Consider the following 16,650-nt stretch of genomic DNA (forward strand, 5'->3'; position numbering starts at 1 on the left):
TGAGGGTCCCTGTACGGAGAGGTATAAGACACAGACCAGGGGACTTCCCTGGAGGGTCCCTGGAGGCCAGTGGTTAAGACTTGGCCTTCCAGTGCAGCCAGTGCAGTTCAGTCCCTGGTTTGGGAGCTTAAGATTGCATATGCCTTGTGGCCAAAAAAACAAAACAAGAAAGAGAAGCAATATTATAACAAATTCAATGAAGACTTTACAAATGGTCTACAAAAATAAAAAAGACATGGATGAGGAAGGCCTGCTCTCTCCCACAGGAAACATCCTAATGTTGTGATATTAACAATTTCACAGAGCTTCTGCTTCTCCCAGGACCCTGGCCATGCACGCATGGATGAATGTGATGTCAGAAAACTAGATGCTGTGAAGTCAAACAGTAACTAGACTAGTTCTGTATTATGTTCATACATCATCACCATCCACGCTGACTAATGTTCCTCTGTGACTCAGAAGACATCAATCTTCTAGCTAAATAAAATAGTTTTCGAATGAAGCATCTGATGCCTGGAAATTAGTTTCCTTACATAACTGGAAAAATGGAGGGACTGTTCTTGGTCTCACTGATTTCTCTTACCTGGCACACTTTCAGTTAACATTTAAAGTTAACAAGACAGAGAATCCTTACCAGTTAAGACAGAGCTTGGCCCCAGCATCAAACCGACGAACAGCTCTTTCCAATTCTAAGACACAAGAGTATGAAAATTTAAACTGCCCAGGCTCAAGAACAGAGCAAAGGATAGAAATCTAGGAGAAAACCAGTGAAAAAGGCTTCTTCACATAATTGGAGAATCAAAGGAAGGAAACACGCTCAGTACATTTTAAAGCATATATATATATAAATTATCTTGAGGCTTAATGTTAATAAATTAATTGATTAATTAAATTTCTCAGGCAGCCAAATTCATTTTTAGAAAAAGATTGAAACATGCTTTGAAATGGAAAACTACAAACAATTCACCCTCTTTGCCTCTCCTCCCCACTTAATGAATTTTTATCTTTCATCTATTTAAAATGGTCACAAATTAGGTCTTTTTTTTTTTTAATTTAATCTATTTGGCTGTGCTGGGTCTTAGTTGCGGCATATGGGATCTAGTTCCCTGACCAGGCATAGAACCCAGGCCCCTGCTTGGGGAGCGTGGAGTCTTAGCCCCTGGACCACCAGGAAGTCCCTGCAGACTAGGTCTTAACTGCACAGCAGTGCTTGAAGGCACAGGGCAGTTGTTGGCATGACTATAAGGAATCACAGATCTGCTCCCGGAGTACTGGCTGCCCTAAATGCAGATCGAGAGAGGGCGACTCCAAGCGTTTGCAGCTCTCTGTAAGGAAGAGAAATCACCAGCCTTGGGGAAGAGCACTTGGCCTCCGCTCCATAGTCCGGGGGAGCCGGTGGAATGATGCGCTGTGCCTTCTCATATGGTTTTCTGGGGAGAAATGCAAACTAAGCCACAGCTCCCATTGTGACCTGTGCCATCCAGCTACACAACCTGATTCATGCTTTTCCTTATACTCTCCTAAACTCACTGCCTTCCCTGGTGGCTCAGCGGTAAAGAATCCAGAAAAGAATGCAGGGATGCAGGTTCAGTCCTGGGTCGGAAAGATTCCCCTGGAGAAGGAAATGACAACCCACTCCAGTACTCTTGCCTGGAGAATCCATGGACAGAGGAGCCCGGTGGGCTACAGTTCATAGGATCACAAAGAGTTGGACATGACTGAAGTTATTTAGCATTCAAGAAACCAGCAAACAAACTCACAGCTGTGCAGTGATTGGTGGTGGGTAAAATCGAAGGTATTGCTAACTGCCTGTCAGCATGCCTGATTTTCCTTAGTTTATGCATCTGGCTGCCTCTCCAATCTTCTTTTATAACATCCTACGTTTCCTTCATCCCTTGCAAGCAAAAGAGAAAAAGGAACACACCCTAGAAAAGTTTGTAAACATTCCCTTTTTATCTGTCTTTAATAATGGGCCTCCCTGATAGCTCAGTTGGTAAAGAATCTGCCTGCAATGTGGGAGACCTGGGTTCTATCCCTGGGTTGGAAAGATCAAAGGGAAAGGCTACCCACTTCAGTATTCTGGCCTGGAGAATTCCATGGACTAAGTCCATGGGGTTGCAAAGAGTCGGACACGATGGAGTGACTTTCTCTTTTAATCAGTATAATATTTTATGCTATTTGCCGAAAGAGTATAGCATACATAGACTATAAAAGATGAATTATAATATAAATTGGACTAAATTTCTAATAAGCAGAAAGTTCTTATTATAAATTCACCCATAATATTGATGAGATGGGCAATTGTTCATTTTGATGAGACTTCTGGTTATCATTTGCTTGTAGTCATTCCCTGAATCTATAATTTCCTCTAATTCTGATGCCCTTATGTGGCTTGTATTTTATTTGCTGTATTATGTAGTTGGAGCTAATGATACAAGGAGCTCATGTAGTTCAATTAGTTTATTTAAATTCAAAAGAAGCCTGAAAGCCTAATCCGTCACTTGCCTTAGAGCAGAGCTATTTCAGTCTCGTAGTTAATGTTAGGAATTAAGCCTCGATGTAAATAACCATTTTATTCCCCTATGCTTTGTCTCGCCCATATCTTTCTGGAAATGTGCTGGAGAAGGAAGAGAAGTCAGGCCAAATGTTAAACTCAACCTTTGCTCCTGACTTAGACCCAGAAAAATGACAAACCAATAGAAATCTGCTTGAACCAAGGCCTTTATTTTTTTTCACTTTCAAAAACTTTTGAGAGATTTTGAAACTAGGGAAACTGAGTCTGTGAGCATCTGATACACCCAGCTAGTTTAGCCACTGAGAAAATATCTGCTAAGCAACTTGGGTTTCCCAGGTGGTTCACCAGTAAAAAATTTGCTTTAAGGAGACGTGGGTTCAATCCCTGAGTCGAGAAGATCCCCTGGAGAAGGAAATGGCAACCCACTCCAGTATTCTTGCCTGGGAATCCCATGAACAGAGGAGCCTGGTGGGCTACAGCCCACGGGGGTCACAAGAGTCAGACACGACTGAGCACAGCTAAGCAGATTACATCACAGGGGCCTAAGCAATGGTCCCTTTGATTGAATTTTCTAGTTTCAAGCGGTGTACGCTGTAGGTACTTAATCAATCCTCCAATTGATTTTGACTCAGTTTGCCATTTCTGCTCATGTGCTTCATATGGACTTCTCACAATTCTCAGAACTTATTGGGACTGTTACCAACAAAAGTCTCTGGTGTCCCTTTTTACTGTAACTGTTCTTTATGTGGCTTTCTCCTTTTACCAGATTAGGAACATTCCACAGGGAAATAGATATAGAATTGACAACATGTAGCAAATTATGGTTTTTTGCAGAGCAACTGTGGCTGTCTCTCAAGCTCTCACAAACATCCGAAGGGGTTCAGATGTGGGAACATGATCACACCCCCATTTGACAGATGAGAAAACTGAGGCACAGACTATTATATATTATTTGTAAAATTCAGTTTAACCGTCTTGGGATGAAGCCACAACAAGAACTGGGGATTTTCCCACTATGATGCATAGCCGCTTTAAACTAGATTAGTCATGCCATGTTAATCAGCCCTGACAAGTTTCAGCAGGAAAGATATTAAAGAAAATCAGATCTGAGGTTCTTCTAAAGAGAGAGAGAGAAAAGTTGGCACTGATTGTGAGAACAGGAATAATAAAAGAGTTAAAGAGCTTGGTAGAGAGGCCAGAGGGAAGCACCATGATAGAGAGACTGAACTAGTATCAGAAAGGTGTTTTTTTTTAATACCAGGTATTTTATCTGCTCTGCAGAGAAGGTGTTAGTAATAATGATGAGGAGGATAATAATAATAAAAACTTACGGAGGGCTTACTATGTGCCAGGAACTGTCCAAACACTGTATATGCATTAAATATTAATCCTTCCCCAAGTCTGCTGTTAAGACGCTTCAGTCGTGTCCGACTCTGTGCGACCCCATAGACAGCAGCCCACCAGGCTCCCCCGTCCCTGGGATTCTCCAGGCAAGGAGTGGGTTGCCATTTCCTTCTCCAACGCATGAAAGTGAAAAGTGAAAGTGAAGTCATTGAGTCGTGTCCAACTCTCAGTGACCCCATGGACTGCAGCCCACCAGGCTCCTCCGTCCATGGGATTTTCCAGGCAAGGGTACTGGAGTGGGGTGCCATTGCCTTCTCCGAAGTCTAGGAAGTGGGAACTATTGTTGTCCCCATTTTACAGATGTGGCAACTGGAGACCACAAAGTCCCATGGAAATAACAGCAGAGCTGGATTCTGAGCCCACATAGTCCAGGTCCAATATTTCGCAGGTGGCTTAGTGGTAAAGAATTTGCCCGCCACTGCAGGAGATCCACGTTAGATCCCTGGGTTGGGAAGATCCCCTGGAGGAGGGCATGGCAACCCACTCCAGTATTCTCGCCTAGAGAATCCCATGGCAGAGGAGCCTCGTGGGCTACAGTCCGTGTGGTCGCAAAGAGTCAGACACAGCTGAGCGACTGAACACACAAAAAGTTCAGGTCCAGGGACTGTTCCCTTTACCCCTGGTGCAAACTGCTTCTCCAGGAATGAGTCCAAGACAGAGCTGGCTTCAGGAACGTGGCTCCAGGACAAGAGGATCTGCGGCCGCCTCAGGATTTCACTAAATTGGTTTCCCTCATGTGGAAGGTGAGGGAATCCGAGAGGTTCTTCCCTGGCTTCCACGGGATCCCAAGCAGGCCCCTGGACTCGAAATGTCCCCTCAGGCCACTTTGGGAGTGCACACTGTCTGCCCCCAATCTTGAAGTGATGTGAAGTGAAGCGGCTCAGTCTTCAATTCTCAGTCTGACTCTGCGACCCCATGGACTGTAGCTTACCCGGCAAGAATACTGGAATGGGTTGCCATTTGCTTCTCTAGGGCTTCTTCCCAACCCAGGGATTGAACCTGGGTCTCCCACACTGTAGGCAGACGCTTTACTGTCTGAGCCACTGGCAAAGCCCCCAATCTTAGCGTCAGATTCTCCCTTCCACAGCCTGGCCGGCTCCCTTGAAAACGCCATCACGTGCTGAAAGCAGTGAGCAGCCAAGACCCAACTGGAAAAGGTGAAATTCAGTGGATCAGGCTGTGACCCTGGCCCTCAACTGGAATTATCTCCCAAAGGGGCCTTTTTAGAGTCTGCTGATCAACAGCATGGCTCGCACTAAGAAACAATTTCAAATTATCCCAAGTGATACAGCAGGGGCCTATTGTCAGTGTGAACTGTAGATCATATAAAATCCATTGCTTTTCCCATGGAAAACTAATGGGATATAGTTTTCTGCTAGCAATCCCTATGGGCAAAACTCCTACTGTTAATCCCTGTAACAATCTCCTAATTAATCTGTTTGCTTTTTTGCTTCCATATTTTAACTGACTTTTTCAATTAAGAGCATACAAGGAAAAGATTCTGAAACTTACTTGTTTTTAAATAAGCAATTAGAAAACCTCCTTTTCCAATTATGCTTTTTCTTTCTCGCACCAACCTGATTCTGAAATCTTTTCTCAGCCAAAGCCGCATTTATGCTCTCCCACGTCGTGTCATATAATGACCATGTAATTCTGAGAGCTCAGATCTGTTGTTCTGCCAAGTACATGTTATAGTTATTTAACATTTTTCCTCTCGTCCTGTTGAGAATCAACATGGGTATTCTGTATTAGAATCTTTCATGGTCGCTTATTTTAATAAACTTAATTCAGCTTGAAATTCTTACTTGCTTCTAGCCATTCTCCCTAAACTGAATTTTCCTGGAGTAGAGAGTATTTTGGGAGGTAGAATGAAGTATACAAAAATCCTATGTAAACTATATCCAAATTCTGTTATTGTTTTTAAATAAATGGCTTCCATAAATGGATTCCAAACAATGTAAACCATTATATTAGATATAAAAATCCAATAATCAGGATAAGATTTTGTTGTTGCTGTTGTTGTTCAGTTGAGAGAGAGTATCTGACTCTTTTGTGACCCCATATCCCTCCAGGCTCCTCTGTCCATGGGATTTACCAGACAAGAATACTGGAGTGGGTTGCCGTTTCCTTCTCTAGGGGATCTTCCCGGCCCAGGGATCGAACCTGCATCTCCTGCCTTGATTGGCAGGCAACTTCTTTACTGCTGAGCCACCAGGGAAGCCCAAGATTTTACACATAGCATAAAACGTAAATCCTATCTGGCTCTTCTCCTGTTTCAAAACTTTCGGTGGCAATCAAGTTCATAGCCCTTAACTCGACACCCAGAGTTTGTTGTTACCTGGCTCTAGTCAACTTCCTCCTGTTTTCTCTCTTAACATCCTCTCCACTGCAGCCCACACCGCGTTCTGCGATCCAGCCTTGAGAAACTTCGTGAAGGTCCCAGATGGTTCAGCCCCCTAGCACATCCTCTTCCTCTTTCTCGCGTGTTGGATTCTCCCCCTCCACACACACACGCACACGCACACACACACTCCAGCCCCAACTCACTCCCTTGCCAAGCTCCTTCTCATCCTTCAGGTCTCCGTTTAAATACATCACTTCTTCAGAGCCCTCGCTTGCCACCCGTCTCCATTCTAACGCTCTCCCTCCGTCTTCTCTCAGCCTTCTCCAGAACCCGGTCCATAATTTGTAATTAAACATTTGTCTCTGTCGCTGTTTAGCTAGTATCTGTCTTCACCACTAGATTTCAGGCTTCCAGAAGGGAGGCAGCAGAGCCTATGTTTTCTCATCTTTTAGTTAGCTAGCCCTTCACTCAGCACCTGACACAGAGCAATAAATATTTGTGGAATGAAGGAAGGAATGAGACCCTAGCCTGGAAATATACCACAAACAAACGTGAATTTGATTCCAGAACACCTATCATTTCTATAGTTGGTGGGTCCCACCTGGAGCGAGTGGAGTCCTCTGGGGCTACCATCTCCACATTAGACCCTAATGTGAGACCATCGGCCTGGACTCCTCGAGGGCTCCTGTTTTCCAGTTCTAGAAAGTTCTTCACAAGGAATCTGGGACGGCATCCCCCTGCTCCATCCCACAAAAGATGCTGTACCAGTCCTCTTCTCCAGGGACTGGGTCCTACCTCTCTTATCTCTCCGCAAACAGTGTTTAACCAGGAGAGGAAGAGTTAAAATGAAACAAGAAACAATCCTGGCAGTCACAGGAAGACTTTGCCAAGACATTTTTCATCTTCATTCCTTGGACCAAAATTGAGAGACACTATTTTTGACAGTTTTGTTTTGTTTCACAGTGATATACAAAGATGCTTTACATTTCTGCTCACTGCCCCTCTCCCACTCGGGTATGACAACTTGCTTTGATAATCAGCAGTTTTTGTGCGATGATGCATATCCTGACAAATCTTACTCCTTAACAAAAACTTCCTTACAAGTTGTTTACTGTGTCAAACAGCTTGTTATATTTTGACAGTAGCTTTTCCTTTAGGACTTAAAGAGTCCTGTAGGATCCCTTTCTAAAATTCTGCTGCCTGGAGTCTTCCTAATGTTGAATTTGTATGCCTCAGACATCCATGCTATGATACCCTTCAAAATATTGATATTAATATTGGATCGATTCAGGGCCCTCTCTTCAAATATGGGTCCTTGCAGAAATATCCTATAGAATTGAAAATAACCTTCAATGTAAGGTACTTAAATAAGTATAATTAAGTAACTTTTCTCATGCTTTCAGATGAAAAGTTACTCTATAGAAGAACCAAAAAACCAATCAAAATGTAACTAAATCTGTAGTTTCGCACTCACTGTAAAGAAGTGAAAAGGTTTTAGTCGCTCAGTTGTGTCTAACGTATGGACTGTAGCCCACCAGGCTCTCTGTCCATGGAATTCTCCAGGCAAGAATACTGGAGTGGGTTGCCATTCCTTTCTCCAGGAGATCTTCCCAACCCAGGGATCAAACCCGGGTCTCTCACATTGCAGGCAGATTCTTTACCATCTGAGCCACCAGGGACTGTAAAGAGAATGACAGACAAATATTGTTTTCTTTCTTTGGTAATACTGACAACACTTCCTCAGTGCTTACTACCTGACAAGCATTTCTCTGCACCTTTTATCTGTATTATTAATAACTCATCTAATCCTACAATAGCCCTTAGAGGAAAATACAGTAATTATTTTCATAGTACAGATGAAAACATAATACACAAGAAGTTCAAGTAATTTGCTCAAAGTTACAAAGGTAGCAAAAAGCAGAGCCAACTTAGGTGCCCAGGTTTCTGCCTTCAGAGCCTGGGGCCTTAACCACTTCTCTTGCCCCTTTCCAATAGACAGAGCCAGGCAAATGAGCTTTTTCCATTCCCAAATCTTCATATATATTCTATTATATTTTAAATCATGTTAAGTAGCCTATCATTCTGCGAAGGGATAGTGCTAGATTTTTACCCTCCCTGGATGTTCAGTTCAGTTCTGTTGCTCGGTCGTGTCTTACTCTTTGCAACCCCATGTATCACAGCACGCCAGGCCTCCCTGTCCATCACCAACTCCCAGAGTTCACTCAGACTCACGTCCATTGAGTCAGTGATGCCATCCAGCCATCTCATCCTCTGTCGTCCTCTTCTCCTCCTGCCTCCAATCCCTCCCAGCATCAGAGTCTTTTCCAATGAGTCAACTCTTCACATGAGGTGGCCAGAGTACTGGAGTTTCAGCTTTAGCATCATTCCTTCCAAAGAAATCCCAGGGCTGATCTCCTTCAGAATGGACTGGTTGGATCTCCTTGCAGTCCAAGGGACTCTCAAGAGTCTTCGCCAACACCACAGTTCAAAAGCATCAATTCTTCGGCGCTCAGCTTTCTTCACAGTCCAACTCTCACATCCATACATGACCACTGGAAAAACCATAGCCTTGACTAGATGGACCTTTATTGGCAAAGTAAAGTCTCTGCTCTTCAACATGCTATCTAGGTTGGTCATAACTTTTCTTCCAAGGAGTAAGCGTCTTTTAATTTCATGGCTACAGTCACCATCTGCAGTGATTTTGGAGCCCCAAAAAATAAAGTCTGCCACTGTTTCCACTGTTTCCCCATCTATTTGCCGTGGAGTGATTGGACCAGATGCCATGATCTTCGTTTTCTGAATGTTGAGCTTTAAGCCAACTTTTTCACTCTCCACTTTCACTTTCATCAAGAGGCTTTTTAGTTCCTCTTCACTTTTTGCCATAAGGGTGGTGTCATCTGCATATCTGAGGTTATTGATATTTCTCCTGGCAATCTTGATTCCAGCTTGTGCTTCTTCCAGCCCAGTGTTTCTCAAGATGTACTCTGCATATAAGTTAAATAAGCAGGGTGACAATATACAGCCTTGACGCACTCCTTTTCCTATTTGGAACCAGTCTGTTGTTCCATGTCCAGTTCTAACTATTGCTTCCTGACCTGCATACAAATTTCTCAAGAGGCAGGTCAGGTGGTCTGGTATTCCCATCTCTTTCAGAATTTTCCAGTTGATTGTGGTCCACACAGTCAAAGGCTTTGGCATAGTCAATAAAGCAGAAATAGATGTTTTTCTGGAACTCTCTTGCTTTTTCCATGATCCAGCGGATGTTGGCAATTTGATCTCTGGTTCTTCTACCTTTTCTAAAACCAGCTTGAACATCCGGAAGTTCACAGTTCACGTATTGCTGAAGCCTGGCTTGGAGAATTTTGAGCAGTTAGGGCTTTGGGTTTCTCGTATTTACACAAACTGTGTAAAATTGTTTATGTAAAGAAGACCTCTTATCTGTGACAGTTGAAACTTGTCATTAACACTGAATGACCTAAAAATAGCAATTCCAGTAAATACTAACCTTTTTTTTTTCCTATTCCTATTCAGAACACTAAAAAAAATGAGGCTATTCAAATTAAAGCAATCCTCTACTCATATTTTTACATCCATTCTCTCTTTTGCCATCCTTCTCAGCTTCCACCAAGTTCACAAATATAGAGACCTCTTATCCTCAGTTTCTAAGCCAATGCCTGATAACAGTAGGTGCAAAGGTGCTTTAACTCTGTCATTTTACTAAGAAATGAATTCTATTAATCATAGAATCTTGAAGGTTAAAGGAATCTTAGTGATCTCCGCATCCAGTTGATTGTTTTACAGATGAGAAAGCTGAGGCCCCCTAAATGTGAAGTGACTTCCCAAGGTACCTGGATGTTGCTGCTGCTGCTAAGTCACTTCAGTCATGTCCAACTCCATGCAACCCCATAGACGGCAGCCCACCAGGCTCCCCCATCCCTGGAATCCTCCAAGCAAGAACACTGGAGTGGGTTGCCATTTCCTTCTCCAGAATCCGGCCCAACCAACCACCAATTATACAACCTTTGGAAAGTTTCTTGATCTTTCTGAGCCCATTAACTCTTTTGTAACACAGTGATCATTACAGCTGTTATAAGGAGAAAATGAGATAACCCTGTATAAACTATTTGGCACGTGGGTGATCGAAAATATTCCTCACTCCAAGCATATAAGAACAGTAGGAAATTGTATTAATTCTCATAGAAAAGAAGGTTCCATCAATAAATTACTAATTCAGTGTAGTAAATCATGTTCCATTCCCTGGGAATAGTTTATACAGTTCCTTAAGAGTCCCAGTTGTATCAAGAGATAAGAGCATTTACAAGAAAATCGTGTTTTTCCAGGCTAATCAAAATTTTTGTCTGCAGCTACAAAGCATTGCATTAGAAGTGATGTGGTGGTTTAGCCGCTAAATCATGGCCAAATCTTTGCGAACCCATGGACTGTAGCTCACCAGGGTCCTCTCTCCGTGGAATTTCCCAGGCAAGAATACTGGAGTGGGTTGCCATTTCCTTCTCCAGGGGATCTTTCCAACCCAGGAATCAAACCCACATCTCCTGCGTGTGTCTTCTGCATTGAAGGTGGATTCTTTACCACTGAACTATCGAGGAAGCCCCTTACATTAGAAGGCTAGTGATCAAATCGACCATTATGGGAACGAGCAAAATATAATAGCCGGACTGGTAGACATCAGACTGTATCACAAATTCTAGCTCTGTTCTATGGAACTCTGCTTTCCCAAATCCCCTCATGAGGCCCAATGTATGTTTGTGCATGTAAGCCCATACATACATCTTGTATACCTGAGCCTTTCTGGGTGTTATCTCCCTAGTGAACTGACTGTATTTAAAGAGAGTTTGAATTGAGGTTGTCCCGGGGCAGCTTACCCTCTATACAAGAAACATCACTCTGTTTAGTCCTCCCTACTAATGGGCAGTGGCTACATCCTGTATCCCATGACCACCTCCCACCATAGATGGAGTGAATGTATTTGGATACCTGACATAAGGCAGCCAATCCGAAGGCTGGCCACACACCTCTGTTGAAGGAGCTGGCCTAGTCTGCATGTGCTCTTGGAGATTTGATTGTAGCAAACCCTGAGACTAAGGCCATTGTCAAGGGAGGACAGAAAGAGAAGTAAAATAAGAGGTGCCTGAGGCAAATTGGCAGGGCTGGAGGGACCCCAGGACACCATAAAACAATGAGTAAAGCAGAGTTAGGATTAAATCTTCCTCTTAAAATTCTATGGAGAGAAGTAGATGGAGAGATGCCAAGACTGCTTTGATTCGGATTATTTTCAATTGCGGGTCCAATTTGCCTGTATTTTTACATTAGACCTTCCAATACTGGACCCAAGTTGTCTATTTCAGGAACTTCCCTGGTGGTCCAGTGGATAAGAGTCTACCTTCCAATACAAGAGACATGGGTTCGATCCCTCGTCTGGTAACTAAGATCCCCTGTGCCCCGGGGGTAACTAAGCCTATGAGCTGTAAATTATTGCAGAAGACCCAGCACAGCCAAAACAAACAAACAAAAAAGTGTCTACTGCATACATTAGGAAGCCGGATGAAGCATCCACAATATGAACTTGAGCCTAAGGAGACACGCCGACCTTGCCCATGGGTGTAGAACTACTTTAGCATTAATGTGACCTATTCCTTCTGGTGTCCCTGTATCTGCCTCAGTGTCCTCCCTGCAGAGGGTAGCACAGTTTCTCATGTTGCCAACACGAGGGCCTCAGGACAGCACGGGCTGATGAGCTCAGACCACCAGGACTAGACCAGGATCTCCGTCTGCCCTTCTCCACGGCAGCACTGGGAGACTCACGCTTGGGAAGGATCCCGCGCTGCCAAACGCACAGCTTAAACAAGCGGGAGGCAGCATGAGAGCTCCAGATGTTTAGAATTAGGACGACTATAAACAAATTTGTTTCTCCAGATCCACCCAGCTCGCTTTTTAAAATTACTTTTATATCTGGTAAACAAGCTCATATTCTCTTTTCTTGGTTGCAAATAGACTAATTCTTCAGGGAATGACAATTCTCGTACTGGTTAGTACAGTTCGTTATTCTTTCTCCAGAAATTGCGTCATTCACACATCAATATGATTCTTTCAATTGGTAGTTTGGAAAAGGTGGGAATACAGTATAAACATTAATTACCATTTGCAGCCACTCTTCAAAGACCGGCTTTAGGCACACCTGTCACCTAATTAATTTTATTTTTCACTGTGCCAACTCGAACGTCCCAGCGTTACTTTCGTTGTATACACTTCACAACGTCAAAACCTGACATTAAATGTTATATAAATAACTGTCACGGGAGCTGGGCAGGGACATGGGCGACAGCGTTCATGTAGCAACCTGATCTGTTGCAGGTGATCATCTGAGTTCACCTGTGCATCAGTTACTAAGAAATGCCCACTCCTAGACTAATACTCCTTCCATCACTCAAATCAGGGATGTCTTCAGCCAACCTGGAGTGCACATTTCAAGAAATCAGATAGTGCTGATTACTGTCCCCACAGCATAAATGTGGCACCTAATTATTCACATATTGTCATCGTTCCAGCACGCACATCTAGCAAGTTCAAAGCTTCCTTTTGATAAGGCAGAATAAACATGCTCCTCTGATCACCCTCCACACTGCCTGGAAGGGTCTGACTTGACTCTGCTGTCACCTTTCCTTAGGGTCTTTTGTCAGAGTTGGAATCCATTCAGAACAACAGTAACATCTCAGGAAGCTTCTCTGTTCAACAGGTTTGAGCAAGGTTGACGATCAGCTAATGCCTGAGCCACTCCTTGTGTGTTCCAGCTCTGATGTATGTTCCAACACATCTGTGCTCGCGCACACACACACAGATACACACCTTCGCATAGATGAAGTGATTGTGAAATGGTTGACAAAGAGTTGAAAGCTACTTCTAACTGTGCTAAAACTAAAACTCTTTTTTTCTCCCCCAGGGCCGTTGTTCAAGAGAGAACTGCAAGTATCTTCACCCTCCCACACACTTAAAAACTCAACTAGAAATTAATGGGAGGAACAATTTGATCCAGCAAAAAACTGCAGCAGCCATGCTTGCCCAGCAGATGCAATTTATGTTTCCAGGAACCCCACTCCATCCCGTGGTGAGTACATTGAAGCTAACGAGGACGGGCTTGCTGATGAAAGTGTTGGTACGGGCAATGTACCAACCGTTGACCTAAAATGGCCTTTCTCTACTTTGTCTCTTTGGCTACAATTAAAGCAAATAGCTTTGAAGCTAAATAGACGCTGTAAAGAGGGTCTTTTAGATTACCCAAATGGGAAAAAAAAAAATGCAGGAGGAAACTGTAGGCAAAGGCAATTTCTAATCGATACCCGGAAAATCTGTGTCACTCCAGCTCTTTCTCACCAGTCACCTCCATATTTGAGCTATCTTAGAAGGGAAATAGTTCTCCATTGAGAGTATGAATCAATGATCTATGTAAAGAGGAGATTTTGATGCCTAAAACATGTTTAGCAATGCAACCGATTATTTCATTTCAATGGTATCATTTTAAGGAAGGGGAAAAATGAAACCAGAGAAGTTAATGGATTTACCCAATGTCCTGCAGTTAATCAGTTGTGGAGCTGGGCCTAGACCTCAGACATCTTGACCAGGGCGCTTTCTGCTGTCTGCTCCACTCCCGACCACCACCACCCCCTGGGCCTGAAGGAAGCCTGAACCAGGGTGCCTCAGCCACCCACACCTGCTGTGTCAGAGGCCAGCAGAGGGTGTGGCAGCCGTGGTGAGGACCGCAAGATTAAATGCCAAGGGAGTTCAGTCTATGAATATGTATTGTGTAATATTTTCTCCCTGACTTCACAGTGTTTGAAAGTATTTCCTTAAAGGTCTGGAAATTGCTTTAGGAATGAGGCCCTGAGGGAAAGGAGTGCATTTTTTTTTTTTTTTTTTTTTGCCTTTAGTGAAGTTCGTTCACATTTGTAAATTATTTGTCAAAAACAAGCTAATTTTTAAAAAAAGCCAGTGAAGTGGGTGAAATTTGCTCTTTTTTTAAAAAAGAAAGTACATACACAAAAGACGATTGTTTAAAAATCAGTCTTTATTGTATGAAAATTCTATTGTTATTGAAAGCTGCTAAATGAAAAAAGGATAGCTACCAGGGAGTTTCTTATTGTGTGTCTGTGAGATGAGATGGGGAAGGTGGGGGCTGTCCAGGAAGAGGGGAGAGGATCTGGGTAGATGGTTGGCAGTTCTGCTTGTCTCCAGCTTTCTACCCAAGAGTAGTGAGTGGCACCAAGTGGCCAGGAACCAGCTCTGCCCAGAGTGAAAAAGTGCAGGTGCAGGTGTGAAGGACCCTCAGATAAATGAGCTACAGTCTTGTAGGTGTAGACAGACGCAGGGGAAAGGCAAAGCAAGCCTCAAGCCCAGGGAACTAGATCTCAGATGAGGCAGGAAAGGCTGCTTGGAGGAAAATCCCGAATAAGTACCTCTTAGGGCTTCCCTGGTGGCCCAGCAGTAAAGAATCTCTCTGCCAGTGCAGGAGACGCAGGTTCGATCCCTGGGTCAGGAAGATCTCGTGGAGAAGAAAATGGAAACCCACTCCTGTAATTTTGCCTGGAGAAATCCCATGGACAGAGGAGCCTGGTGGGCTATAGTCCAAGGGATCGCAAAGAGTCAGACACGACTAAGCAACTAAACACACACATAGGCATTTAAATGGATCTATTTAAAACCACTCACAAGTATATTTTATGGTTTCTTTGTTGATACACACATATAAATTATTTTATTAAATTATGTAAATGCTAAAATAATTTAGTTATGCATATTAATAATGTCTATGGGAATAAATTGAGAACCACCTAGGTCAACACAGTCGCAATGCATTATATCTCAACTCATTTTAATCATTCACTTCTTATTTATTTAGAATCTGTAAGGATTGACCCTGGCACTCAGTAATGGCCTGTTAATAAATTCCATTCATGTTCTAAACTGTTAATTGAATTTTCTTTGAAAGTTATGTTTCCATACTGTCTCATATATTAATTAGAGGACAATAATCACGATTGCTCTATGAGAAAGAAGTATTACATTTAAATACTTTAAGAGAGGTCTTTAAATCACAAGAGAAATTGGGATGCAAAAATGTAATAAACTTAAAAGTCATTGACTCTACAAACAAGTAATTTCAGAGTCACAGGAATGAATTAGTGACAGTAGAACAGGTCCTAGAACCTTCCAAGGAAATAGGGTCTTTGCTGATGTGATTGAGTTGGGCGTCTTGAGATGGGGACATTCTGCAGGATTAAATGCGATCACAGGCATCCTTATAAGAGAGGCAGAGGGAGAGTTAACGCACATACAGAAGAGGAGAAAGGCAATGTGCTCATGGAGGCCGAGGCTGGAGTGATGGGGCCACAAACCAAGGAACACCAGCAGCCGCCAGGAGACGGAAGAGTCAAGGGACTGATTCTTCTTTTCTGGAGCCTCCAGAGGGAACACAGTCTTGCCAGAACCTTGATTTTTGTCCCACTGCAACTGGTTTCACACTTACGGCCTCCGGAACTCTGAAAGAAGAAATGCATGTTGTGTAAGCCACCAGGTCGGTGGGAATCGTTAACCAGCCTCGGGAAACTAATACATGCAGAAATTGCAGAAGACAAAGAAACGGCTAAACAGAGTCACAAGTACCACTCTATTTTTAGGTTTCCTTCTAGGGTAAGCTTCTCTAAAGAGCTCCGGATGGTTTTTTTCACACCCTTTATCTTCCATCTGCCCTGAAATCTCTCATCTGCTGAAATCTCTCACCAGTGACCTCCATATTGCTAAACAGGTAGTCACTGATGCTGGCATTATTCTTTGGAGATCTTGGTAGCAGGCAGCCAGTCTCTTCTTAGTAGAATGTGGCCCATCTCCTCTGCAGAGTGCCCCTTCCTCTCTGACACGCCTTCCTCCACTGTCTCCTTTGCCCGTTCATTTCCTCTATTCTATTCGGGCTTCCCTGGTAGCTCAGTTGGTAAAGAATCCGCCTACAATGCAGGAGACCCCGGTTTGATTTCCAGGATCAGGAAGATCTGCTGGAGAAGGGATAGGCTACCCACTCCAGTATTCTTGGGCTTCTCTTGCAGCTTAGCTGGTAAAGAATCCTCCTGCAAAGTGGGAGACCTGGGTTCTATCCCTGGGTTGGGAAGATCCCCTGGAGAAGGGAAAGGCTCCCCACTCCAGTATTCTGGCCTGGAGAATTCCATGGACTATCCCCATGGGGTCTCAAAGAGTCAGACACAACTGAGCGACTTTCAGTTTGCTCTATTCTATATTGAGGCTGCTATGCACTGATGTTCCCAGTGCTGGCTGCCTCTGTCACTTACCTGCTCCTTCATGGTCTCATCGATTCCTGTGGCTG

The 16,650-nt window shown here is 43.5% G+C and overlaps 1 protein-coding gene across 7 annotated transcripts in view; it reads left to right on the plus strand.

The window, feature by feature from the left end:
• The window catches only part of MBNL2 (muscleblind like splicing regulator 2), a 169,441-nt gene that overhangs the window by 100,798 nt on the left and 51,993 nt on the right, over positions 1 to 16,650 (plus strand). For all 7 annotated transcript variants that reach the window (XM_069602397.1, XM_069602396.1, XM_069602395.1 and 4 more), the window contains one exon: positions 13,222 to 13,386. In XM_069602397.1, coding sequence (XP_069458498.1) covers positions 13,222 to 13,386 — 165 coding nt within the window. The remainder of the gene's footprint in view (positions 1 to 13,221; positions 13,387 to 16,650) is intronic.

The sequence above is a fragment of the Ovis canadensis genome, chromosome 10 (genome assembly GCF_042477335.2).
Source record: "Ovis canadensis isolate MfBH-ARS-UI-01 breed Bighorn chromosome 10, ARS-UI_OviCan_v2, whole genome shotgun sequence".
Classification (NCBI taxonomy): Eukaryota; Metazoa; Chordata; class Mammalia; order Artiodactyla; family Bovidae; genus Ovis; species Ovis canadensis.